General features: G+C 39.3%; 2 protein-coding genes across 3 annotated transcripts; one reads left to right on the top strand and one right to left on the bottom strand.

The window, feature by feature from the left end:
• Window positions 1-25: 25 nt before the first annotated feature.
• On the bottom strand, window positions 26-11881 carry LOC143849387 (vacuolar-sorting receptor 1-like). Its single transcript, XM_077358394.1, has 12 exons — window positions 11258-11881; window positions 8931-9623; window positions 8747-8835; window positions 8555-8624; window positions 7736-7819; window positions 7568-7644; window positions 7381-7462; window positions 6400-6482; window positions 6253-6319; window positions 5015-5140; window positions 1106-1212; window positions 26-353 (listed from the first exon to the last, which is right to left on the bottom strand). Exons 1-12 carry the CDS (start codon window positions 11547-11549, stop codon window positions 255-257), a joined length of 1869 nt encoding a protein of 622 aa, XP_077214509.1. The 5' UTR covers window positions 11550-11881; the 3' UTR covers window positions 26-254.
• Window positions 11882-19684: 7803 nt separating this feature from the next.
• LOC143851437 (laccase-3-like) lies at window positions 19685-26472 on the top strand. Of its 2 annotated transcripts, none has more exons than XM_077360870.1 (7): window positions 19685-19882; window positions 19958-20109; window positions 22252-22496; window positions 22711-22842; window positions 24502-24929; window positions 25291-25813; window positions 26051-26472. In XM_077360870.1, exons 1-7 carry the CDS (start codon window positions 19766-19768, stop codon window positions 26179-26181), a joined length of 1728 nt encoding a protein of 575 aa, XP_077216985.1. In that variant the 5' UTR covers window positions 19685-19765; the 3' UTR covers window positions 26182-26472. The 2 variants fall into 2 exon arrangements, with proteins under 2 accessions (XP_077216985.1, XP_077216986.1); XM_077360871.1 differs by having other exon boundaries at window positions 24508-24929.
• Window positions 26473-27045: the final 573 nt, after the last annotated feature.

Here is a 27045-nt window from a genome sequence, read left to right on the forward strand (position 1 = left end):
GAGAGGCAGCTCTCATACACGTATATAATTCAAGGCGTAGCTTTTATATATAGCGAGAAGGCAGAAAAATGCTCTCATCTAATTTGGGTGCATAGATTATCTTCGAATTTACAGGAAATCATCAGGTCTGTCCACATCATGCACAAAAGAAAAGTATGAGAGATAGCCTCATAGAAACATGGCCCATAATCAAATAGACATGGGAATCTCTCAGGAACGGAACAAAGATGGGGAATTTCTAATTTTGAAGCTATTTAGACGTCTCCATGGTGAATGTGATTGGGGGTCTCTCCTTGATTGTCCAGTGGCATGTACTGAGCCATGATGGCCCGGATCTCTGAATCCATGTATCTCTGTCAAATTCACAACATCAGGATATTTTTTTGAGTCATAATAGTGCACTGCTAGAGCAAATTACAATGCTTTTTTATGTAAACCTAATAAATAATATAACGCTTATATGCTTCAGTAATGCAACTCTAAACAGTTTCGACTATCGAATCATACAATTTCCTCAACTTGAGATCAGACTGGGGTTGGAGAGGAAGTTGTCTAGAATCTCTAGACTAGAGTTGGTTTTAAGAGGTCATCACCATGTGGAGTCAAAGACGGCAACTTGGACGAGTAAGGTTAGGCAATAGAACTTGGACATATATTTTAAGGAGAAATTATATGATGAAAGGCCGTATGAACATGTAAAGGTGGTACCGTAAAGGTAGCACCCTTGATATTTGATCCAACAACAGCTCCTCAAAAAGTGAGCTGCTGTTGGATCAAATATCAAGGATGGGATGATGAGTACATGTTCATAAAGGCTTTCATCATATAATATCACTATTTTAAGAACTCCCAAGTTGAGTAAACTCTCTAGTGTACAAAATTAGAAAAAAAACCCTATTTAATTTGGTTGTTTACGCAAAGTGAAAATTCCCAAGCCAATCGAGTGTAAACTTGAGAAACACTAATCAAGCTCATCCAAACAAGCAGCTCCCTCGTTTGATGCAATAATCTACTTAATTAGGAAAATAAGTGAAGACAAGAAAAAAGTTCTGAACACAGAACCACAGACCGAAATTAGAATGATTACTAGTAGATAATGGCTTACCCGAATTCTGTACTTGTACACAGCATAACCTCCAACTCCAGTAGCAACCAAGCCGAAGAAAATGACCCATATAAAGTTCAAGCTCGACTCTGTTGTATACGACTTGCCTGCACCATTTCCAACAGGAGAAATTAAGGGGTACACAAAAATACTGGAAAGAAGGGCACTATACTAGAATATCCAAATTTCAAGAAGGGATTTGCTAGGGTCCATCACAAAAGGCATTTCGCGGCTGGTTTGTCGCATGTCAGACCAGCCACCTTGTGAATGAAGACAACAGCTTTTGTCTCCATTCACGAGGTGGCTGGTTTGACATCGATAGACCAGCCGCGAAATGCCATTTGGGATGGACGCTAGCAATTCCCTTCAAGAATGGACAAAGATGACTCCAATTCAATATTGAGAAATTATCGAGGTATTTTTTAATGATTATAATCATTTCTGTCATACCAGAAGCTTGAACATGAGCAGTGAATCAGTGCCAAAGATTTTACAATAAAACATAACTCTTGTCATCTGTATTCACCCGTATTCACCCTGTATCCTTGCCTCAAGAGCTCTAGTAACCTTGAATGGCAAAGATTCCATTAGAGGAGGAGACTGAGATGGTCCAAACAAATCAAAACACAGACATACATACAAGGGAAAGGGAAAAGCATCCCCAAAAAGGGGAGGAATACAAAAATCAAGGAGGGAAGAACATAAAAAAGCTCGAACTCCTTTTTCGAGACCCCTTCCCTAGCTAACCTATCAGCTACTTCCATGGATAAGGGTGGGCACCACTAAGCCATCTTATAACGTTGAGAGAATCCCCTTCTACTATCACTTTGTCCAAGATCTCGTTCCCAAGGAGCTTGATTCCTTGGAATGCCGCTCGAACTTTCGCTTCACTAGAGTCCACTATCCCTGTCGGTTCCGAGAAAGCCCATCTTACTGTTCCATTCTCATCTCTAAGGACACCTCCAAGTCCATGGATAAGGGTGAGCACCACTAAGCCATCTTATAACGTTGAGAGAATCCCCTTCTACTATCACTTTGTCCAAGATCTCGTTCCCAAGGAGCTTGATTCCTTGGAATGCCACTCGAACTTTCGCTTCACTAGAGTCCACTATCCTTGTCGGTTCCAAGAAAGCCCATCTTACCGTTCCATTCTCATCTCTAAGGACACCTCCAATTCCCGAAGGACCCAGATTTCCCATACTAGACCCATCAAATATCAATTTTAAGAAACCCGGATCAGGAGGTTTCCAAACCTGCACTATCTTGGAGCTCGACTCTGAGCTATTGCAAATTTCCTTCCACCCATACCATAGGTCATGGGTAGACAAAAATCTGAAGCAAGGAATAGCCTTTGCCCAAGCGATAGTGAGGGCAGTAACTTTATTGGCGAGGAGAGGCCTCACAATTAAAATTCAAAATTTTGTATTCTACCAAAGAACGTTGCCTTGGCGCAACGGTAAGGTTGCTCCATTGTGACCTGGTGTTCATGGGTTCGAGTCACGGAAACAACGTTTCTGCAAAGCAAGGGTAAGGCTGCGTACATCTAGCTCTCCCTAGACCCCGCAATGGCAGGATCCTCGTGCACTGGGCCGCCCAAAATAGCAAAGAACGTTGCCATACTTTATTCTTTTGAAATATTAAAATACAAAATTCAAAAGAACTTTATTCTTTTGAAATATTAAAATTCAAAATTTGTATTCTACCAAAGAAAATACCATGTTTTGTAATAGTAAAAAGAACGTTGCCACTCTCTCTCTGTGTGTATGTGTGTGTGTGTGGGCTTACTGTTCCTGTGCTTGAGCGCAGATAAGCTTATCGGCGCTCGAATGCAGAAACAGGGTGGGCCCACATTTTTTTTTGGGTGGGGGGGATCCAAACTCCAAAGCATTCATTTGATGGGCCCTATCATAGATAGGGTGTCCACAAAAAATCAGCTCCATTGGATCATCCTAACCCTTCCATTTGTGCGGGGAAATGGGCAAATTTGTGGACAAACTGTCCATTTTTACCTTCACAAATGGAAGGGTTAAGATGATCCAATGGAGCTGATTTTCGGTACACACCCTCTCTATGATAGGGACGCCCAAATGAATGCTTTGGATCACCCAAAAATGTGGGTCCACCCCTGCTTTCAGCACTCTAGCGCAGATAAGCTTGCGCTCGAGTGCAGAAACAGTTTTCTGTATATTCGCATGCGCCCCCCTTTTAACGTGATTTGACGTCAAAAAGCGTTGAAGTTGCCCACTGTTCACGTCAAATCACGTAATAAGGGGGGCGCATGCAGGAGGGTGAAAATATCGTCTCCCTATATATATATATGAGAAAACGGTTTCTACACACCAGTGTAGATAAGTTATCTACACACTAGCTTAAAATACAGTGGGGGCCCACATTGTGGTGATCCAAAGTATTCATTTGATGAGCCCTCACATAGATAGGGTGTGCCCAAACAATCAGCTCCATAGGATCATCCTAACCCTTCAAACCGTGGAGGCAAAAAATGGACAGATTTGTGAAGGTTTATACATGTCCATTTTACCTCCACAAATCGTAGGGTTGGGATGATCCTATGGAGCTGATTTTTTGTGGACACCCTATCTATGTGAGGGCCAATCAAATGAATGGTTTGGATCACCCAAACAATATGCCCTCCACTGTATTTTAAGCTAGTGTGTAGGTAACTTATCTACACGCGTGTAAAAACCGTTCTCTCTCTCTCTCTCTCTCTCTCTCTCTATATATATATATATATATATATATATATATATATGTTTTCTCATATATGGGTGAGAAAACTGTTTTTACACACAAGTGTAGATAAGTTATCTACACACTAGCTTAAAATACAGTGGGGGCCCACATTGTTTGGGTGATCCAAACCATTCATTTGATTGGCCCTCACATAGATAGGGTGTTCACAAAAAATCAGCTCCATAGGATCATCCCAACACTACAATTTGTGGAGGTAAAATGGACGTGTATAAACCTTCACAAATCTGTCCATTTTTTGCCTCCATGGTTAGAAGGGTTAGGATGATCCTATGAAGATGATTTTTTGGGCACACCCTATCTATGTGAGGGCCCATCAAATGAATGCTTTGGATCACCCACACAATGTGGCCCCTGGTGTATTTTAAGCTAGTGTGTAGATAACTTATCTACACTAGTGTGTAGAAAATGTTTTCTCATATATATATATATATATATATATATATATATATATAGAGAGAGAGAGAGAGAGAGAGAGAGAGAGAGAGTTAAGTGAAGCTACACATACGTGTAACTAACTTAGCTACACCGACGGCTTAAAATACAGTGGGCCCACATTGTTTGGGTGATCCAAACCATTCATTTGATAGGCCCTCACATTGATAGGGTGTGCCCAAAAAATCAGCTCTATTGGATGATCCCAACCCTTCAAACTGTGGAGGCAAAACTGGACAGATTTGTGAAGGCTTTTACACGTCCATTTTTGCCTCCACAAATCGTAGGGTTGGGATGATCCTGTGGAGCTGATTTTTTGGGCACACCCTATCTATGTGAGGGCCCATCAAATGAATGGTTTGCATCACCGAAACAATGTGGGGCCCACTGTATTTTAAGGCGTCGGTATAGCTAAGTTAGCTACACGTATGTGTAGCTACACTTTTCTCATATATATATATATATAGGTAAGCTGGGATTGAACCTCCGACCTCCAAGTTGAAAAAATCTTGACCATTGAGCTAGAGGGTCAATCCCGTCCTGGACTATAATTGGCCAGATTTAAATGAGTATTTTTAAATTAATGAGACATATCGAGATCATTTTCTTATATTCAAAATTTGTCAGATATACTTCATTAATTCCATGAATACTTCGGTACTTTGGCATATTCTAAAACTCAAAAAATTGCCTTTGGATACTCACCTATACATGTGTCATGCTCTCTCATGTACAGAAGATCACCGCAAGTGCACTCGTAACTTCCCCATGTGTTCTTGCACTTGCACTCTGGGCATTGACAAGCAACCTTTTCTTTGCACTCATCCACATCTGAAATGATCAAGCACATGAAGTTAAGAGTTTAGCCCATACCACTTTTGTCATCATTGATTACTAATAGAAGTTATGAGGAGTTCATTAAAGCTTCAGATCAGAACCCATAAGCAAAACACTCTGCCTAAGAGGATTTAAACTTGAGATCACGATATCTAATTCCGCAACAATATTCATCAATAAAAATAAAATACAGTGGGATTTGGATTACAGTTGTTTCTTTATGTAAAAAGGACACACCACTTTTCAAAAATTGTACTATGGGTAAACTTGAGATCACGATATCAAGAATCACAACAATTTTCATCAATAAAAATACATTGGATTTCGATAATAGTTTTTCTTTATGTCACAAGGACACGCCACTTTTCAAAAAATGGTGATGTCCCATACAAATCAGAAACAAATGTTGGATACAGGGTCGATACAGCAAGGGGTAAAGAGACTTGATGTATTTTTCTCTTTTTGAAATTTGTTTTCAAGCACACATGTTTTCAATGATATATATATATATATATATATATATTTGCTCTCTGTCCAGTTTTGTGCATTTTTGTTTATCTTTTGTTAAGGATGCAATTTTATTTATCAGGATAAACTTTATTAAATCCAGAACCTTTATGAACCATATGTACAGAATCACATATAGGGGCTGGTAGCAACACTCCTACGACCTATCAGTATTTTAAGAACTTCAATCTGATGTCACAATTCCCAAACAATTGAAGGAATGGACACAAGGATTTAAAACAAAGGGGGATATACTGTACCAAAACAAGGGTATATAATTATCAGCTCCCATAATACATCTCTCAATAATCTTCCCAAAATACATCTTCCAAGACATTCTATAACTGTACATGGATGTAGCAGACTAGCAGTGTGTTGGATGTGCCAAGCCCATTTTCCATGGCTAATACCAGCACATATGTCCATGCCTAAGTTGCAGAAGACTTTCTTTTTTAATCAAATGGTCACATTGTAGACTTCACAACTAAGATGATGGTCCCAAAAAAAATTTGAACCAAGGGCAGCTGCCTCAACTAGTCCAAGAGTCCTAATCATGGAGATGAGCCAATTTCCTTGTTTTATGCATGTGAAAACCTTACCTTCACATGTGTTGATACCATCCCCTTTAAATCCTTCTGGGCATTTGCAGCCCTTGGAATGGTCCTCCTGCATATTGATTACAAAGTCAGTGAAAGTATAATCACAAAAAATGCTCATGATTAAGAGAAGAACTTTGATGCACTTACAACACAGGCAGAGTAAGTCCTTCCATCTTGGGTTTTCTTCCAACAGCCTCCATTATTAATTTCACAGCGTCCAGCACCAGAGACTGTAAAAGGTTTTCAGCAAATTACACACTTAATATTTTACCAACTTCGGGTTTGTCTAAACAAGCCCAATTCAAATTACTCTAGGAAAAGAACTAGATAAGATTATAAGAATATCTTATCTAGGCAATTAAGAATTAAGAATTCTAAAAAGTGGTAATATAATGATATTTTTAGTGATGGTAATATAATGATTTATGAGCTCGGTATTTGGCATTTTTTAATATGAAATTATGGAGAAAGATGCAATGGAGCATAAACAGTTCCGGGCTATGATCTGTGGACACGGATTTGCGTGCCGAGTATCAACATGTATACAAGGTGTCTGACACAGCAACCCCTAAAAATCTAGAAACAGTGACACCCAGACATGTACTTACATATAAAATTACTGATTACTAATTATAAACAAAATAAATATGGTATTCATTTATCAAATTAATAAATCTTAAGACAAAGCAACTATACGTCTTAAAGAAACATGAGATATTCAAATAACAATGCATTTATCAATCTAATCTAGTTACCATCAGTCTCTAATGTGTACCGAGAAAGAAAGACCAGTAGGATATAATGAATATAATATTGGATGAAGTGTTTGTTTAGTGTCTTTGCTTTAGGGGTAGGGATAGTAACAAATATAAGTTAAAGAAGAGCTAACAATAAAATAAGAGTTAATGATAAAAGAGGAGGTAAACACAAATATTTCACTTGACATATTACAATAACGTTTTGATGAGCCCACATTAAGTCCGACAGTTCTACCAGTACGTTTACAAGTTTCGAAAGGAGTGTCGATACGTGTTGACCCATGTGTCTACTGAAATTCAGAGTCTCGGCTAAATCAGAGGTTCCCCTTTCCATTTTTGTAACATAAAACATTCTAAGGTTGAAGTTTACCTTCACAATGGGTGTACCCATCACCCACAAACTTCACACCATCCACAACAGGGCATTCACACACTCTTCCCCGAAAAGTATCCTACAATCAAATGCATATTTAGAATATCAGAATGAATTACAAAAAATATAGCCTAGGGCCCGACGAGAAAAGCTTTAGACGGTAAAATAACACTTAATAGAATACCTTGCAGGCAGTAACGTTAGCAGCCTTATCCTGCCAGCATCCACCATTATTGTCCAAGCACTCATTTGTTTCAATTCCTATGTATACGTCAATTCAAAAAATTAATATGAAGGCCAGTAATCCAAAACCAAGCTACAGTAACCAAGGAGATCCACAGAGATCCCTTACCATCGCTCAAACAAACAATTGGTTCAGTCGTCTCTTCGAAACCTGAGCAGATGGCCTTGAGGACCGCGCCTTTGTCAAACTTACCTGAAACCAGTCCAGAGCATGCATAAAACTCTGCATCCAACATGCGCGCACGCCCGCCACACACACACACACACACACACATATATATATACTAGTAAAAAACCCCGTGCGATGCACGGGCTGACAAAGAACTATACGGACCACATCATAGGTTGATCCAAACCGTCCATGTGATGGAACACAACAGAAATAGGTCGTGCCCGTAAAATCATTTCCATAGGCTGATCCTAGCCCTCCAATCTATAGAGGTCTCCATTATATGTTGTTCCTCTTAAGGTGCCCGGAAATCCGTAGTATTATGTAATATGTTCACAAAAATCCGTAGTATTATGTAACATATGCACCTAATCCGTAATTTTGCAAAGACGCCACCATGTTGACTTTGTGGACAAAATGTATAATAAAAAATTCATAAAGAAGGGTAAAATAGGTATGAAGAGGGTAGGATTGAAAATATAGGGCTTTAATGGGGGCCTTTGTTAACAAAAGCAAAAAAAAGTGATGTGTAATGCTATTAGAATTTTGGAAGAAATTCAAATAATTCTCTCCTTTTCTCTTTTGCTATATATATATATATATATATATATATATATATATATATATATAGAGAGAGAGAGAGAGAGAGAGAGAGAGAGAGAGAGAGAGAGAGAGGCACAAGCGCACACCACACACATATATTTAAGAAGGACATCTAGCACATCACTGCAGAAGAAATCATTAAAATCAGCTGCAAACCTCTATACTGTCTGTCATTGATTACAAGGGTTGGCAATATAGTCACATCCCCACGAGAGCCCCTACCAATCTGATATCAACAATCACAAGATTCAGATAATTGTCAAAAGGTCAGTAAAAAGAAAAATTATAAAAAAAACACGATATGGTACAATGATGAAACATTAAGAAATAATCAGTTAAAAACAGAACCTGTGCATCCTGTTCTGCTTTCAGCACTGGGTTCTCTGCATCTGCATCAGGATCTCCAATACATTTATCTATCTTCTTGAGATCAATACCTATTAACATCCACACATAGAACACATTAGCAAAAATAGTTATTAGATAAAGGTAACATATAATAATACATGGAATCTTCAAAGTTTAAACCTACTGAGAGATTGGATCACTTGTTCTGCACATTCCTTGGTGTATTTTTTTTCTTTCATTGGACATCTAATAGCAAAGTCAGTGACATAATCCCACCAAAGCCAAGGCTTTCCACTTTCATTAGCAACTTTATGCAAGCAAGCCTGACGCAAGTTTTGTATTACAACGTCTTTCCCATCATACCCTCGGCTGAAGTCCTGTTCAGGATCCGGAGCACAATATCTCCCGTGGTTTATGCACTGTGATTTGCATTGCTTGCTCAAAATAAAAGCCTCAGGGCAGTACCAAGTTATGTAATGCGGGGTGAACTGAGTATAGCCCTTCTTCTCAAGTATCTGTGCCGCTCCTTTGAAATTTTTGACAAATTCCATCTGACTCTCACACTTGGGCCCACACTCGTCATTGCTGTTTGTCCAAAACTCATACTCGACACGCTCATCAGGATGTGGAAGAGATTCCCTCCAATCTAAATTTATGTTAACCATTTCGCCGTTTGATAAAGCTTTCAAAATGGCATCCCCAAGGGTTTTGCTAATAAGTGCTGAGGGGATAGAGATGTTTTGTAGATACTCTGCCCCATAGTTCTCTTCTTCAGGAGTGTCCATGGTTATTAAAGGTTCTATCTTACTGTCTGCAACGAGGATAGCAGCTGCCCCAGCCTTCTGTGCATTCCATGCCTTTAATGTAAAGTAACAGTCTGTTCATAGTAAACTCATATACTCAGCTCAAAAAACTGTGCAAAATCGATAGTCTTGCAAATTTATTCTAGAACAGATGGGATATAACACAAGCCTTTGAAAAGAAAAAAAGGACCAAAAATTGCGCGCTTTGCAATAAGCAAATATCCGTCATCGAAACAATGTTGCCCCAAATATCACGAGAAAGGAAGTTCAGCAACCAGTCATTAGAAGGAGACAAGTGGATATTTTTACCATAATTTGATATATTAGAATAATCTAGGCAAATATTTGTTGAATTAAGAATTCATCAATTCGTTTCCCAATTTAGAACAACACTATACCATAGTAAGGAAGTCAGTGGTACTCGATTTCAGTTGAAGAAAGAAAGCACAATACCCAAAAAGGAATGAATAATCACATATATATGAAATCCATCCACCCATGCTAAGAACATCATCAAATACCCAATCATCACTTCAATAGAGGAATAATATAACCCAGAATCATATAATGAAGATCAAAACCATAGTTTCTAGAATGAGAAGCAAGTGGGAGAAGCGATGCGGAAAGCGGGAAGCAATGGGTTTAGAAAGGAGAAAATGCAGGAAGTGAAAAGTTCTAAAGAAAGTAAACAGAAAATGTGTGGGAAGCACCTTTGAAAGTCAACATGAAAAACATATAATAAGCCTTATTGGAAGGCAATAAGAAATGCATAGGATGATTAGGATTGTACTAGGTTAGAGAGGAATGGTTAATATATGTAACGATTACAAGTAGAAAAAAAGAGTTCGTAACTAATTAGAATTACAAGTTTAAGAGATTTATAGTTTCACATGTTTTATTCATGTATATTTAATGTTAGTTTTTGGGAAAAGATACACATAATTTTCATTCGAAACTTGTGTTTTCAATTTTTAATGCACTCTTTTTTAAATACACTACTTGATCATTATCACAAGAAAAAAATTCTTTTACGAAGAATAATCACCTAAAAAAAAATCTACTCTTAATTAAGCGGAAACACAGAGAACGTGTCAGGGAAGCCTTCCCTTAAATTTGGGAAGTGAAAAGAACCTAGCATCCAAAGTGAGTTTTCAGGCCAAATAGGAAGTAACGATTAGTATGATAAAAAAAAGCATTGAAGAAAAATAGCAAAACAACAGATGCAACTCTTATGAAAAAAAATTCAGTTACCTAAACCCATATTTAAATTACTGAAATTTATAAAAAGGGAAATGATATCAGCACAACCATGTTTTGATAATTGCACTAACTCATCTTGTCTTTTAATATTTAAAGAGCCAACCAAGGTTATTACAGTTCATAAAAAGCTCTCACAACCTAATTAAAAAAAGAAAAGACAAACTGGGTTTGTGCAATTATTAAAACACGGTTGTGCTGATATCAATTCCATATAAAAATTGCCCCCAATTACAACAGGAAGTAAACCCTACAAACATCAATTACGAATACAAAGAAGAGCTAACCTTCGAAAAGCTCTCACAACCCAATTAAAAAAGAAAAGACAAACTGGTTTCGTGCAATTATCAAAACATGGTTGTGCTGATATCATCTCCATATAAAAATTGCCCCAATTACAACATGAAGCAAACCCTATAAACATCAATTAAGAATACAAATAAGAGCTCACCTCCTCTTTCAACAAGAAGAAATATGGGAAGGCCACCAGGCTTAGACTCAAAAGAGATATCAACCTCATCAAAACCCTTGCATGCCTTTTGATTTGCCTTTGGAGAAACCACCATCCCAACCATAGTTCCTCCATATTGAGGAACCCCAAAATTCCCAATTGCACACTCATAAACATCTTTTAATTCATCAGGAGAAGTCACTCTCAAACTGTTCTTCTCCACCACAAATTTACCATAACAATAACCCCACAAAAACAAAACCCATATGAAAAACCCTAGCTTTTCCCTCATTCTCACAAAGCAAAGCAGACCCACGTCAAAAATAACAAATCTAAAGAAAACCCAGATCGAAAAACGTAATTTTTAAGCGAACCCTAAATCGAAAAAAGAAAACTAACCTTTCCTTTAAAAACCCTACAATTAACGAAAACCCAAATAAAAAAACCTGTTCTTAAAAAAACCTAATCTTGATTCTTTGTAGAGTGACGTAAAGAAGAAGGAAAAAGTAGAAGACGTGTGCTTTGTTCACAGCAGTTGCCTTTATTTAACTTCGGAAATCTCGGAAAGCTTGACGAGTTTTTTTTTTCAAGGGAGAGAGGTTAGAGATTTTAACTAAAAACTGTTGTGATATCAATCTGATAGATGGCTACAGTTTTTATACGCTTGGCTGTGCATGTAGCTACACGAGCCATACAGTGGGGCCCACATAATTGCATAGGCTATTTTTTCTTGGGCCAGCCCCCTCTTAGTGTATTTATGAGCTTGGGTTGCAACTCGGGTTGGGTTTTCTAAAACCCTACCCTACATAGGAAACTATCTCGGGCCGGGCCAGGTCGGGCTTTTTTCTCAAAAACCCACGATTCGGCGCTACTCGAGATAGTTTATCGGGCCGGGTCGGGTTTTTTCACATTGTCGCACTTTTTTTTTTTTTTTGAAAATTGACAAATATATTCATACCAACATTGTTGCACATATCTTCATGCAAACAAATGAAAACAAGTGATATGATTTAAACATGCTCAATTGGCCAAATGAAATCTAGTTTTAGCAGATTTCTCATTGTTTAAAATAATAATGCCTCAACTTGGAATTCATAGCAATAAAATTTCCAGAACATGATCATAGAAAGACAATATTCATAATGTGATCAGAGGAAGATAGGGATTTCGGTTCAGTAAATTTGGGAAGAGAATATTTCAGAGGTCACTGGCAACTACTCATCACCAAGCTATTACAAGAGGAGCATTCGTAAATCACTTTAGTCGAGGGTATGCTATATTTTAGTAACTAACTTTCAACGAGGTAAATCCCCACTTGGTATGGAGAACATGTTGTTAGAGGTAAATTAGGTGAAGCAAGGTTGCTTGAAGCATTACACCCAAGGTATCTATTTTGGAATACCAAGTTTGTTACCTCCAGCCCCTATATATAGAGATACACTAGGTAGAAAGAATGGGTAGAGTGGGTTAGCCTTAATATGTGACACTCAATACTAGGGTTGTGATTTTAAGCTCACGAGTTCAATTTTGATATCAGCATACCCAAAAAATTCGAGGTACAAAAAGTTAAATACTAAAAGCCTAAAATAAAAGGCATAACAATGAAAGGGGTGGATTATTGGAAAAAGTGGTCCCCACCTGCACTCTCACCAGCCTTAATTTTCCTTCGGATACCTAGGGCTTCACACTACAGTTTCAACTCCGGTCGGGTTTTCTAGAACCCTACCCTATCCTAGGAGCTATCTCGGGTTGGATCGGGTCGGTTTATTTTTTAAAAAACTCGAGATTCCTAAACCCGGTTGGCACGAGTGGGGTAAAACCAAACCCAAGTTGCAGTCCTATTCATGATTAACTTATTAGACTACAAACAAGTGGCCCAAGGAAGAAAAGGGGGTTAAATATATAATTTCCCTAGCCTAAATCCATTTATGTGTTGGTCCCACATCGATATAGGATGATCATAAGCCTTCGATATATTTGTAGAGAAAAACTGACGGCATACAAAAATCTAGTTATAATATAAAAAGGGAAATGATATCAACAAAACCATGTTTTAATATTTTCAGTAACTAGCTTGTCCTTTACTAATTAAAGAGCTGTGAAAAGGATATAGAGCTCCCAAAAAGCTGTCAAAAGGCGATTAAAAAAGAAAAAGACAAGCTGAGTTTGTGATTGACTGTTGCATGAGTGAGCAGCCAACAGAGGGGTGCAAGTTTGGCCTTGACCCGCCCTGAACAATGTCAGGGCTGGATTTTCCAACCCTGAGGGCGGGTCAGGGTTCATTTTTTAGACCCCTGACTCAGGTAGGGTCAGGTTCTGGGTTAATGCCTCGGGTATCCTGACCCCGCCCGACGTTAAGTTTTCTATTATAGAATTGAACCATATGTGCATGTTTCTTTTGCTAATGTTTTCTATTATCTTGGACTGATGTTTCTTTAGATTATTATTATTAATTGTCTCTGTTGCCCGCCATGTTGTTGAATTCATATTATCTTATTTTGTTCATTTCTCTGTTTATTGATCATTTTGTTCTATATGATAAGTGGTTGCTTTATTTTTGGCACTCTTAATAGGTATTTGCACTAGGGTCAATTAGGGCCGGCCCGGCCCGGCCTTGCCCAATCAGGGCGGGCCAGGGCCAGCACTGAGCCCTGTAGGGCGGGCAATGGGTTGAGGTTTTTCGGCCCTAACTCAGGGTCAGTGCCGAGATAATGGGATCCAGGGTTGGGCTAGGGTTTTGAAAATCCTGACCCAACCTGACCCTGTTGCAGTCCTAAGCCAACTCGGATGAATTAAATGAACAAGATAAATTAAATGAATAAGACAAAATCTGCTAAAAAGTGAGCCTATGTAGCTGCTCTCACATGCAACAGCTAGCCGCGAAATGCCTTTCTGCAAAAGTCCCTAGCTAATCCCTTTTTTAAAATACTATTTAGTGAGAAATTATATGATGAAAGGCCGTATAAACCCGTAAAGGTATACGACAGAGGTACAACCCTTGATATTTGATCCATCAACAGCTCCTCAAAAAGTGAGCTGCCGGATCAAATATCAAGGATGGGATAATGGGTATGTGTTCATACGGCCTTTCATCATATAATTTCTCTTAATTAATAAACAATTTCTTTATAATAAGAGCTCCCTTATATTTTTTATGAAAATGACAAACATACACGTTTGAGACAATTTTAAAACAAACGTCTTTTAATAATATTTTTCAATTATTAACCACGTTTACAAGACTCAAAATCTAGAAGACAAAATCTCTATTTGTTAATTTCGATTGCCTAATGATGCTTACTAGATTAACATCTCAAATCAACAAATAGACGAACGTGACATATTGGATGGCTGGTTGACTCAAATGATTATTCGAGAGGGACAATGAAATATAGCATATTAATCATATCTTGGACTGCACGTATTTTTTTAAAAGTAGGGTAGGCCCTCTTCTTCAAAGATTCAAACCATTGATTTGGAGAGTTTTTTTTTCTTCTAAATGTAAAGTGGGAACTGCTTTTTAGGATGATCTAAACCGTTCCTTTATTGGGCGAGAACGTAAATAGGACATACCCGTAGATAGACCTGGCAAGAATTGACCCGGACCCACGGGTCGACCTGGCCCGCCCGTAATTTCTGGGTCGCGGTCAACATTTTGTGACCAGTTTCTAAGTTGACCCGCCGGTAAACCCGGCCCGTCAAAACTGAGCGGGTCCGGGTGGACCCGCGCCGTAGAAGTGAAACAAAGTATATTTCTAAACCTCTTCTTTGTAGTTTTTTCGGTAATTGTCATGTAAAGGTACCCATTTTCAGTACCTTTTTCCTTAATTTTTCTACTTTACATCACTTTTTCCGTAATTTTCCTCCAAAACTTTTGTCCTTATGATTATTATTTGCTAGCTTCTTTGGGTACTTATTATTGCTAGCCATTTTTCCAGAAATGGTATTTTCGTATAGTTTTTACCACGTCTAATAAGACAAATCTCTCAACACATATAATTGCAAAGGATGGGCGAGATGTAGCCTTTGGAGAAGGTGGCTAGCAAATACTTATAAAAATCTTGAAAAAACAGAAAAAACAAAAATAAAAAAACTGAGTGACCCGCGGGTCGACCCGGCCCGTACGGCTGGGTGCGGGTCCAAACTTAGTGACCCGTGAAATTTTCCGGTCATTTTGAAGCGGCCCGTTTGACCCGGACCCGTACGGGCCGGGTCAAACCGGGCCCAGTCTGCCCGTTTGCCAGGTCTACCTGTAGATCGTTTCCATGAGATGATCTAAACCCTTGTAAAGGGACCGCAATTATAGAAACTTCTATAGATCAGAGGGTTAGGATCATCCTATAGAGATGATCTAGGCTGATTTACTTTGTGGCCCAACAAATGAACTGTTTGGATGGATTGCCTAAATCTAAATAGGTTGTGCCCCAAATTTCATCTATGATGGATGATCCTAACCCTTCAATCTGTACATGGATGGTAAATTATAAAACATATATGTAGAGATTGGAGGGGTAGGATCACCCTGTGTATTTGGGGCTGGATCATGCGGCTGCGTCTTCCAAGCACCTTGGCTGACGATGTTCGTATACAGGTGGGACAGAACCATTGATGATTTAATGAGATCAACAAATTTTGATTTGAAGCACCAAACTAACATTGTGATAGCTCACAGATGAGGTTTGTAGGCAACTGGTTCAGTTACTTGTCCAAATCATGCGATTATGGAGGTATGGGTTCCCCGCCTATGAGCCCCCTCTGGAGTATGGTTGCCCGAACAACCGTATTAACAAAAGGATAGAAAAGATAGGTTGCAATGCTAGTGTAAAGCTAGCAGCTGAAGGGCAAGTCGAAAAGATGAAGATAAAGACTGCAACGAAAAGTAGGGAGAATGAAACAAAAGATTATTGCTTTAATGATAAGTAATGCAATAAAGAATTACTATATTAATGATAAGGGCAAACAAGATATACCAGATACCCCCCCTAAGTGTGGAAGTTGCACTCATACTACATTAAGCAAAGCCAAACTACGTCCTGGGATTGCCGAAGGTTACAAAATGATGTGTTTGGTGAGGCCTCCAAACTAATTGCAGGTTGGGGCATGTGTACTCTGAGAAGTTGCATTGCCCTTCAGGGTTTAGGAATTCTTGTTGCACGTCTCCCGTGTTGACACTTTGTTTCATGTAAAGCTGACTCTGGTATGATTGTTTCGTAACCTAGCTCTCCATCTCTCCCCTCCCCCCTCTCTCTTAACCTCCCTCTTCCACTGTCTCCTTACCACTTGATTCACTTCATATCCTACCCTCCCTCTCCCCCTTCTCTCACCACTTTAGAAACTCATTTATCATGAAAAAAAAATACGGTCCCCAAACATGGCCCAAGTTTCAAGCAATGCACATTTATTTTTCAGGCCTATGCCATGACCTACTTTAAGGCCCAATTAATGCAAGTGGGCATTAATGCTCTTGAAAGCCAAGTACAATTACTACTTGCGTGTAGAAAACCCACAACGACATGTGCAAGTGTGGTTTTAAACATGGTTTTAAATTTCGGTGGGTACCGAAACCGAAATTTCCCTGAAATGTGGTAATTTCGGTCAGAAATTTCGAAGCTTAATACCAAATTTCAGATTTCGCCGAAATTTCAGATTCCGGTGAGGTTCGAAATAGGCATCGGAACGGAAATTTAAAACCTTGGTTTTAAATCAAGCCCTATGAAATAATTGTAATGCAAGGCCTAGACGCAAGTGGGATTGCTCTAGAAAGTCAAAGCCCAATATGTTAATTAACATGGAGAATGCCCACAGCAAGATGTAAGGTTTCAATCTAAGCTAATTTATTAATCTACGACCTGATGATATATCTGTACATAATCCTTAAGGGCTCGTTTGGATACCCTTTGGATTTGGATTTGGAGGTGAATTTAGATTTTTAAATCCAAATTCGGCGTTTGGCAAGCCTTTATGACATCTGGATTTGGATTTGAGTAAAATCCACAAGATTTACAAATTCCTCATATTAGTGTAATTTTTTGGATTTATAAATCCTTTCTGCGAGAGGTTATTTATAAATCTAAATCTGACCCGTAAGGGGTTTAAATGACCAAAATATACCAAAAAAGTGATATTAAAAACTGATCCAAATACATCGTATTAGGTAAAATGACTAGAAAACCCCTGAGTCAAGCAAAATGACTGAAATGCCCCTGGATCATGGAAAATGGCTGAAATGCCCATATATCAAGTATTTTAGGACTTTTCGGTTTTGTTAGATTTCAAATTCAAATCCAATGAGCATCCAAACAAAAAATAATAATTTAGATTTGAAATCCAAATCTATACGTGGTCATACAAACGACATTATTTATAAATTTGTAAATTTTAAAATTCTTGATTTCAAATCTATGGATTTTGGAAATCCAAATTCACCTCCAAAACCAAATCCAAGGGGTATCCAAACGGGCCCTAAAGGCCCAAATGCAAGTGGGTATTTCTATCAAAAGCCCGAGCCCAAGAACTACAATCTTACTTGTGGACAGGCAATCTCAATCATGCATAAGCAAATCTATACCGTCAATCGTTACTACATGTGGTGATGTAATACCCGGCCCTGCACTAGAAATTTTCTCAAATGCGCGTCGTTATTAATCTGAGCCTTGGGTGGAGGCGTGACACATGACAAAATCAAACCCTGCATTGACGATTCATTTAAAGGTCTAGCTGTGAATTATACCTAATCCGATTTAAGTAACCCTAAGTCAAAGATTTAGAGATTTGGAAATAAACATCTCTCTTTTATAATAATATGACAATCTTGTAACTTGTGTATTCTGCCATTTCATAAAAAAAATAAAAAAAAATGGCAGAACATGAGAATCCTCTGCCCACTCCCTTTTTCTTTCTTTTACAATATTATTCTGCCGTTTCATAAAAATAATAATAATAATATGAGACTAACGTTGAAGTGTTCCCACATGTATTTCTCTTACCAGGTCCATGCCTTTATCTCTCTCATTCCAGTTCTACCTGGACTCAGTCCACCTTAAGTCACACTCAAAAACAGAAAGTGAGAGATAAATACGGAGAGAAGATTGATCTTCACCATACATGTGGCATCCAAAATCCTAGGTCCTTCATTTGGATGCACCCACATGGAATATGGATCAATGCCACTTGTAAGGGAAGGGGGACAATTGCCCCCCTTATTTTTTGGAAAAAAAAAAATATATCTTTATTTTTTAATATTTTTTTTATACTTACCCCTTTTTTAAAAAATATGCCCCCTTTCCGATCATCCCTAAGATAGAAAATAAGTTTAAAATTTTAATGTTACCATTTTTTATCTCCCTTTTTGTGCAAAATTTACTATAATTTTTGCCCCCTCGTGCAAAATTTTAGATAGAAATTTTTTCTATCTTAATTTTAAGATAGATAAAAAATTACTATAATTTTTGCCCCGCCTTGTGCAAAATTTCTGGCATCGCCCCTGACTTCCTAAATAGGAAACTGTTTGATTCTTAACCGTATTTGCTAGAACTTTCTGTGTGAAGACTATTGATCAGATGGCAACGATTGCTTGACCTTTTGGACTATGGCCCACCCGGGTGGGCCATACTGAATGAAATTTAGGGTATGGTAGAGACTGTGACAGAATACCAACTTGGCTAGACTGAGGAACTACCGAAACAAAGCCCCTATGGCAAAAAGAAAGGCTCCACGTGTAAGTTGTAACTACGCTAACCAAACATCAACCTCACCACCTAAGGAAATCCAAATATGAAGAACATGTAAACGTATGTTCAAGTCAAAAAAAGAAGGAGGAAAAAAAGAAAAAGAAAAGGACTTTGACTAATGTTCTTGAAGATGAGAGAGTTGTTCATATATATATATTTTTAGTTCTGACGGGTTCATGCAAAAATAGCTATCCGTTTACTAAAATAAAATAAAAAGGGGGTGGAAATATCATCCCCTAATAAAAAATCTTGTTACATTAAAATAAGGATTAGAATATAACAATAATAATAATGATAGATACAAGGGAGCCCTTGCATAAAGAGCGGCAGAAGGGCTCTTCATTGGATCCACGTCATTTTCAGTTACATTTAAAACTAGTTGAAAAAAGAAAAATCAGTTACATTTGATGACTTGGATCCAATAATAAGCCCTTTTGCGGTTCTTTATGCAAGGGCTCCCTTGTATCTATCATTCCTCAATAATGATAATGATAGTCTTTTGAAAATTTGAGCCTTTTGGAAGACTAGTGAAGCAAACATTGATGAGGTCTTCCATCTTTAGATAGCCTAGCTGGTGCACCAACTCCTAATAGGGTTGAATAAAGAAAGCTAAGGAGCATTGACTCTCCAATCCAAAAAAAGGAAAAATAGACAGCCACTCCCACTAATTGGAACCTAATCTTCCAACCACTGAAAAACCCTCCCTCCCTTTTCTTCTATATATGACAACTCTTCTGCCTTGCACTTTCATGCATTACCACATTGAAGCTTAGTAGAGATGGAGTCTTACTACACTCTCAGGCCATGCTTCTCTCATCTCCTCCTTGGGCTTCTTTTTCTCTTCCCTCTATACTTATCCTTCACCGCCGCCGAAGTTCACTACCATGACTTTGTTGTATGTCTTCTTCTTGTTCTTGTTCTTGTTCTTGTGCTTCTTCTTTTTGTTTGCTGATTATATAGATTGGAACAGGTTCAAGCAAATCCAGTGAAGAGGCTGTGCAAAACCCTTAACACAATTACAGTGAATGGTCAATTACCTGGCCCTACTTTAGAAGTTAGAAATGGGGACACTCTAGTCGTCAGTGTTGTGAATAGAGCTCAATACAATGTAACTATTCACTGGTAAGTAGCTGAGTAGAATAAACACATTCATATGTTATGTTATTCGTATCCATGTTTAAAAACTCGAGTGGGCTCAGGCTAGTCAATGGCTGGTTGAGCCAACTTTTCATTAACTCTGGTGACTGCAAGGAGCTTTTGATTGATTTGAGGCAAAACTCAGACTAGGACAAGAACTCAGCCAAGGTGAAAAAAAGAGTGGACTCGGGCTAGTCGATGATTGACTCAAGAGAGTGGTTCAGAAATTTTTTGAAATTTACTTAGATAGAGTTTTGGAAAAATTCGAAAAAAAAAACAAATATATATCTATAAATCGGATTTTCTAGGGAAATTTGCGGAAAAGCATTTGGTGGCTGGCTTTTGCATGAGAGAACAGTCACCTCAGATGCATTAAATGAATAAGACAAAATTTTCTAACAAATGAGCCTGCTGGCTGTTCTCTCGTGCAAAAGTCTGCCTCCAAATGCCTTTGTGCGAAATTCCCTAGCAAATCCCTAAATACATGTTTTTTAATAGGATACCACAAAAAGCATACAAAGGTTGGTAAGAGCATGTGCTTGCTAGACTGTGAGTTTACTTTTCACTAGAATGTCTTTGTCAATAATTTTGAATTTCCCACTAGATATTATTTTTGAAAATTGACAAATATATTCATACCAACAAAATTACAATGGAACCAGTAGTCCCACTAGATTTACATAGTATGAATTGCCCAGAAGCATTCTCCTTGGCCCAAAAGATAAACCCATTGCCCCCTACATTACTCAAAATCTCAATTTAATCGAATCTAGCAAAAAGTGCCAAATTTGTGGGAGTCCTAAGTCAAGATCGTGACCTGCCACGTCACACCAATATCTCCACTGCAATCCGCTGGCAAATTCGATTTTAAAAAATCCTGCTCGAAGGCCCATAGCAATTGTGCGCTCCTAATCGTGCATGATAGCCAACCACTCAACATCATCATCCGATCTCCGGCGGCCTCCACCTCGAACCACCACCAAACACCGACGGCTCCCCATTAAAAATATATGAAATTCTTCTACCATCTTCTCCAAAACCTACTTCTACTAACCAAAAAATCATCCCATCCAAAAGTATGCTCTTAGCCCTAGCCCTAAACCGTAATCCTAAATACTATACTACTCTCCCACGTCCTTCCCCAATCAACCCTAACCCTAACAACCCTAAAACTCCCCTCCTCTTACGTCTCCTTCAAACCTTAACCCTACAAGGTTCATTGTCACTATCCACAACCTCCTCATTTTCCCCTGAATCCGAATACTGTTTTCATTTCATCGACCCCTTCCACAGCCTTCAACAACTCCCCCATCCATTTTCTCCATCAACTCTAACTAGATCCGGCCCTTTCACCATTAAATCCGGCCTTCTCGAGCCCAGCTCCGACCTATATATGGCCCCCGGCTTTCCATGACCCCCAGATCTGATAATCTACGGCCTCGCACCACCTATAGCTGGCCTTCCACGGCTCTGGTCTAGCACCCCACGGCCTTTCATGGCCACCGGTAACCTTCACAGTTTTCTCCGGCTCAAAATCTAGCTTCACGGCCTCCATGGCTTCAGATCCGGCCTCCACGGCTCCCAATCCAGCATCCACGGCCCCAGATCCTACCTCCACAGCCCTAGATCTAGCCACCACGGAAAAGTCATGTTCTAGATCTGGCCTCCACGGTTCCCGATTCGGCCTCCGCGGCTATCTTTTGCCAACCATGGGAGAGATGGTAAAAAGAGGATTAGCAATGGAGGAAATGAGCGAGAGAGGAAGAGAGAGAGAGGGAGAACGAGCGAGAAAGGGAGAGAGAGGAAGGTGTGGGAGAGAGAGAGGACGAGAGGGAGAAACCGCCTCCCTCCCTAGGCTGACGCTCTAGGGAGGGAGCTTTCTTGATCGCCCTTTTTTTTCGCCCCTCAAATTGGGTGGTTAGGTACCTTCTCTCCCTAGATTTTTAAATAACATATGAGAAAATATAGATTAATTGTAAAAAAACATAATTAAATGCAAGCTTTTTTAATCATAAAAGTTTTTGGGATTTTTACAAATAAGAATTAATTACTTGGAAAATGTTGAGACTATGGTGTAGACTAGCATGTTTACATGTAGATATGCTCATGACTTTCTTTGTATGTTAGGCATGGGGTTCGGCAGATGCGAAACGGATGGGCGGATGGGCCAGAATTCGTGACACAGTGTCCGATCAGGCCAGGAGGGAGTTACACGTACCGGTTCACAATCGAAAGGCAAGAAGGAACATTGTGGTGGCATGCTCATAGCTCATGGCTTAGAGCTACTGTTTATGGAGCTTTGATCATCCGTCCCAGATTGAACAACCCCTACCCATTCGTTAACCCTAAACGCGAAATCCCGATTATTCTCGGTAATAACCCCATCTTTCTTTCCAACCTTATCATCGCCATCATAGGTTTTAAAAAAAAAGAAAAAGTACTGTTAAAACTCGGTATAAAACTGAGTTAACTCATAATTATCGTACCACCACTACCTACTTCGCGCTCGGGCACCATATAATTTATTGAAAATAACAATAATTATAATGATGAAGATGGTGATTAAGGGCAACGGTGAGAATGCAGGTGAATGGTGGGATGCGAACCCAATAAATGTAGTGAGGCAGGCAGCCATAACAGGAGCGGCTCCGAATGTGTCCGATGCTTTCACCATCAACGGTCAACCTGGAGATCTTTATAACTGCACCTCCCCCTCAGGTGGGACCCTCTCTCTCTCTCTCTCTCTCTCTCTCTCTCTCTCTCATGCTTATACGCTTTGTTTCTTTGACCTAAAATGGGATAATGGGATGTTTCCTTCCATGTAAAATGGGAAAATTGGGACCTATAACAAATTTTACGCCCATTTTTTAAGTGAAAAAATGGGTGTAAATTTTGTTTTATATATGCCTACTTAGGAAGGTAGAAATATATAAAGGGCATTTTGTTAATGTAATCTCAACTTCCACGTTATTGCTAGTCACACTCCTTGAGATAGTTAATTAGTTATCTATGGCGGGCCATTGATTTGAAATCCCCCCATGTGCAAAATCAGCCTAGGAAAATGACATCCGCAGCTCATTGATTTGATAATGGCACTCTCGGCTTAAATAAACATACCATACTTGATGAAGAGAAGTTATATGATGCCCGACCGTCAAAATGTAAACGGCGGAAGGAGACAAAACCTGCTGCCTTGGTTTTTGAACCAAGGAAAAGTAAAAAACGGTGCTTTCCCTTGGATTAAAAAACAAGGGAGAGGGGGTTTGTCTCTCTCTGCCCTTTATTTTGATGGTCGAGCATCATATAATTTCTCCTTGATGAAAAGGTCTAAAGACCACCTGATGAGAGTGGGATTGTTGAAATATAAAAATTATTAAATAACAACCCTAACAGCTAAAGCTTTTGGAATAATTGGTTTTTCAATTTTAAAACCCCACAACTTCTTGATATTAAAAATTCACATGGAACACAATCCAAAAAGAGGGGCCACATGTGCCATGTGTACAGTCAAACCAGAACAAAGGGGCCACACGTGAGAGGGGGTGTTAAAGTATAATAAATGATTAAATAACACCAACTCTAACAGCTTAATTAAGCTTTTGGAGTAATTGGTTGTTTCACACAGTACCTAGGGGTGGACATGATTCGGTTCGGTTCGGTTCGGTTTTGGGGTATATCCAGAACCGAACCATATATAATCGGTTCCCTGAAATTGGAACCAGAACCGAACCATATATGTTTGGAACCGAACCGAACCAGAACCATATATAATCGGTTCGGTTCAGTTCGGTTCTGGATTTACCCAACCTTCACCAAATGTAGATATTTTGCCTAATCGTATTTATAATCGGTTTGGTCCTGTTTATATGTGAACTACAAAGACTAACATGCACGAATTTGGAATAATCAGGCACAAATTTGCACAAATTTGGACAATGCAAAAATTATATATGACCTACAAACATGCACAAATTTGGAATAATCAAGCACAAATTTGGGGGGTGAATTAAAATTTTAAAGGCAAAGCAACACGTTAAAGAGGGGTGAATTAAAAGGGGGTGGGGTGATTTTATCAAGCGATGAGGCATTGGGTTTTAAGGTGAGGGTCGGTTCTCGGTTCCAGGATCCCAAACCCAGAACCGAACCGAATTTCCATCGGTTCCAGGATATCAAAACTGGAACCGAACCATATAAATATGGGACCGAACCGAACCGAACCATATGTGCCGGTTCGGTTCGGTTCCTCGGTTCGAACTGGAACCATGTCCACCCCTAACAGTACCGGAGCTATTGCCCTAATAATATACATTGTACTCAGATCACCGTACACGTGGCAATGGATCCAACGTTCCTTCTAACAAGATTGTTTCCATGCAGACACAGTAATAATTCCGGTGGATTCCGGCGAGACGATCCTCCTTCGGATCATCAATGCAGCCCTAAACAACGAGCTCTTCTTCGCCATTGCGGGCCACCCGATGACAGTGGTGGGGGCGGATGCCGCTTACACAAAGCCATTCACCACCTCAGTCCTCATGATCGCCCCGGGCCAGACCACCAATGTCCTCATCACCACCAACCAACCACCCGGCCGCTACTACATGGCCGCCCATGCCTATGTCACTGCCCAAGGGGCACCCTTTGACAACACCACCACCACGGCCATCCTCCAATATAAGTCCGCTGGCTGTCCTACTGAAGGAGGACAAGCCTCAAAGCCAATCTTACCATCTCTTCCTGCCTTCAATGACACCGGTTCAGCTACCGCCTTCACCTCCAGAATCCGGAGCCCATCCCGTGTCAAGGTTGGTGGATATTTTCAAAATATTTTATTTTTTAAAATAGAAAACTGATTTTTTTCAAAGAGGCCAAGTTTTTTGTGAAATGGTATTTTCATTCAAAAGAGTTATTTTAAATGAGGGATGTCTTCATGTCTTTTTATCTTCTAGAAAATTAAGAAGGCATGGGGTCTCATTTTCGAACTTGGGGTGCAGCTACCACCTTCGTAAGTGGGGAAATTAAAGTCTTTAAGGAGAAAGCCTTAATTGGCTTGTCTTTCTTATTCCCATTTTTGTCGTTCTTTCTATTTTCACTGTGTTTCTTACTTTGATTATTAATTGCTTCTCCACCATTTGATCATTCCTCATACCAATTTGTCCAATGAAGGTCCCCACCAACATTGATGTAAACCTCTTCTTCACCGTGGGCCTGGGCCTCATCAACTGCCCGCCAGGACAAAGATGTCAAGGCCCAAACGGCACGCGCTTCACCGCCAGCATGAACAACAACTCCTTCGTCCTCCCATCCAACTTCTCCATATTGCAAGCCCACTACCTCGGAGTCCCCGGAATCTTCACCGCCGACTTCCCAGCAGTACCCCCAGTGCAATTCGATTACACCGGAAACGTGAGCCGGGCGCTTTGGCAACCGATTCCGTCGACTAAAGTGTTCAAATTGAAGTATGGTTCGTCGGTGCAACTCGTGCTACAAGATACAAGTATATTCAGTACCGAAAACCATCCAATGCACATCCATGGATACCATTTTTACGTCCTCGCTGATGGCTTCGGAAACTTTAATCCGGGGACTGATACTGCAAAATTCAACCTCATTGATCCGCCGCTGAGGAATACCGTCGGAGTTCCTGTAGGCGGATGGTCCGTAATTAGATTTGTCGCCGATAATCCAGGTAAATTAATAAAAAGATTGTAAATCTCACATTAAAACAATAATAACCATACGATTCAACTAGTCCGAAAGCTGGGCCCGTCGATTGGACGGTCTGGATTAAAGTACATTTGCATCAATTGGCTAGTAGATATGGTTTATGCAATAGGTCTTTGTGTATACTTCATAGAGATGATCAAAGCTTATTTCAATCTATCCATATGGTTTTTGATTGTTCATTTTTGTTTGCTAATTACAGGAGTTTGGCTTGTGCATTGCCACTTGGATGTTCATATCACATGGGGTCTGGCCATGGCTTTCCTGGTTGAGAATGGTGTTGGAAAATTGCAGTCTACAGAGCCTCCTCCTGCTGATCTTCCTGTATGTTAGTATCAGCACAAATAAGGAGCTGCCCACTATACATTTTCAGTACCTGTGGTAGCGTTTGCAGTCTATTCAAGTCATAATTAAGGTTTATTACTCCCCTTTGCCCGGATTGGGGCTCTTGTTCTTGTTTTTTTTCTTCCTTTTTTAATGGGTTCGAACCCAGAATGTCAAAGTTGCATAGGGTTCTTGGTTGTGTTGTTGTTAATTCTCAGTTAGGCTGAGAGATGGGATTAGGGTTTTGAATCTTTCAATCATGGCTATGTTTGCCTTAATAAAAGTTTTATTTTTCTTTTACTTTGAAAGTGTTATATGTTGTTTTGACTGAATGAGAAGCTCTGTCATTTGTGCTGTGATCATTTCAATGGCAAATCTGCTAATTTTGATTACTGACCAGGGCAATTTTTCTTGACTTTAATGGGGGCATTTTAGTCATCCATACGAAATGCAAACAGCTTTTAAGTGTTGGGCAGAGAGAGTAACTTTTCTTATTGAGTGGATATTAAAAGAGGAGTTTTTAAAAGAGGAGTTCTTAAACAAGTTGAATACGAGGAAAATGAAATTAAAAAATGGAATCTAATTCTACATGGCCAGATCAGTTTAGCAAGGTTTGGCATTAGGAAGGTACTAACTTTGTCTCCCAAAAGTTTACCCATTATATTTTTGCACCACCAGTGTGTAGTCTTATTTCATCTGCTTTTACCAAATTATACACTAAACAAGCTAATATGAGCACCAGGACTAATTTTTAGTGTTAAAGGGAAATGATATCAACACAACCATTTTTTGGTATTTTCGTTAGGGAGATGATATTTTCACCCTGCGCCCCCCTTATAACATGATTTGACGTGAATAGTGGGCAACTTTTAA

Source organism: Tasmannia lanceolata, unplaced genomic scaffold (assembly GCF_043159265.1).
Source record: "Tasmannia lanceolata isolate RefF3 unplaced genomic scaffold, GAP_Taslan_0.1 ptg000018l, whole genome shotgun sequence".
NCBI classification, from domain to species: domain Eukaryota; kingdom Viridiplantae; phylum Streptophyta; class Magnoliopsida; order Canellales; family Winteraceae; genus Tasmannia; species Tasmannia lanceolata.

What these genes read in the sequence shown, in the direction of transcription:
- LOC143849387 (XM_077358394.1), bottom strand. Translation starts at nt 11,549, where the DNA reads ATGAGGGAAAAGCTAGGGTTTTTCATATGGGTTTTGTTTTTGTGGGGT. An exon ending in ACAAGTGATCCAATCTCTCA is followed by an intron (nt 8,836 to 8,930) that starts GTAGGTTTAAAC and finishes GGATGTTAATAG; the next exon opens with GTATTGATCTCAAGAAGATA. An exon ending in TGGGTACACCCATTGTGAAG is followed by an intron (nt 6,483 to 7,380) that starts GTAAACTTCAAC and finishes AACCTTTTACAG; the next exon opens with TCTCTGGTGCTGGACGCTGT.
- LOC143851437 (XM_077360870.1), top strand. Translation starts at nt 19,766, where the DNA reads ATGGAGTCTTACTACACTCTCAGGCCATGCTTCTCTCATCTCCTCCTT. An exon ending in CGAAATCCCGATTATTCTCG is followed by an intron (nt 22,497 to 22,710) that starts GTAATAACCCCA and finishes GTGAGAATGCAG; the next exon opens with GTGAATGGTGGGATGCGAAC. An exon ending in TAACTGCACCTCCCCCTCAG is followed by an intron (nt 22,843 to 24,501) that starts GTGGGACCCTCT and finishes GTTTCCATGCAG; the next exon opens with ACACAGTAATAATTCCGGTG.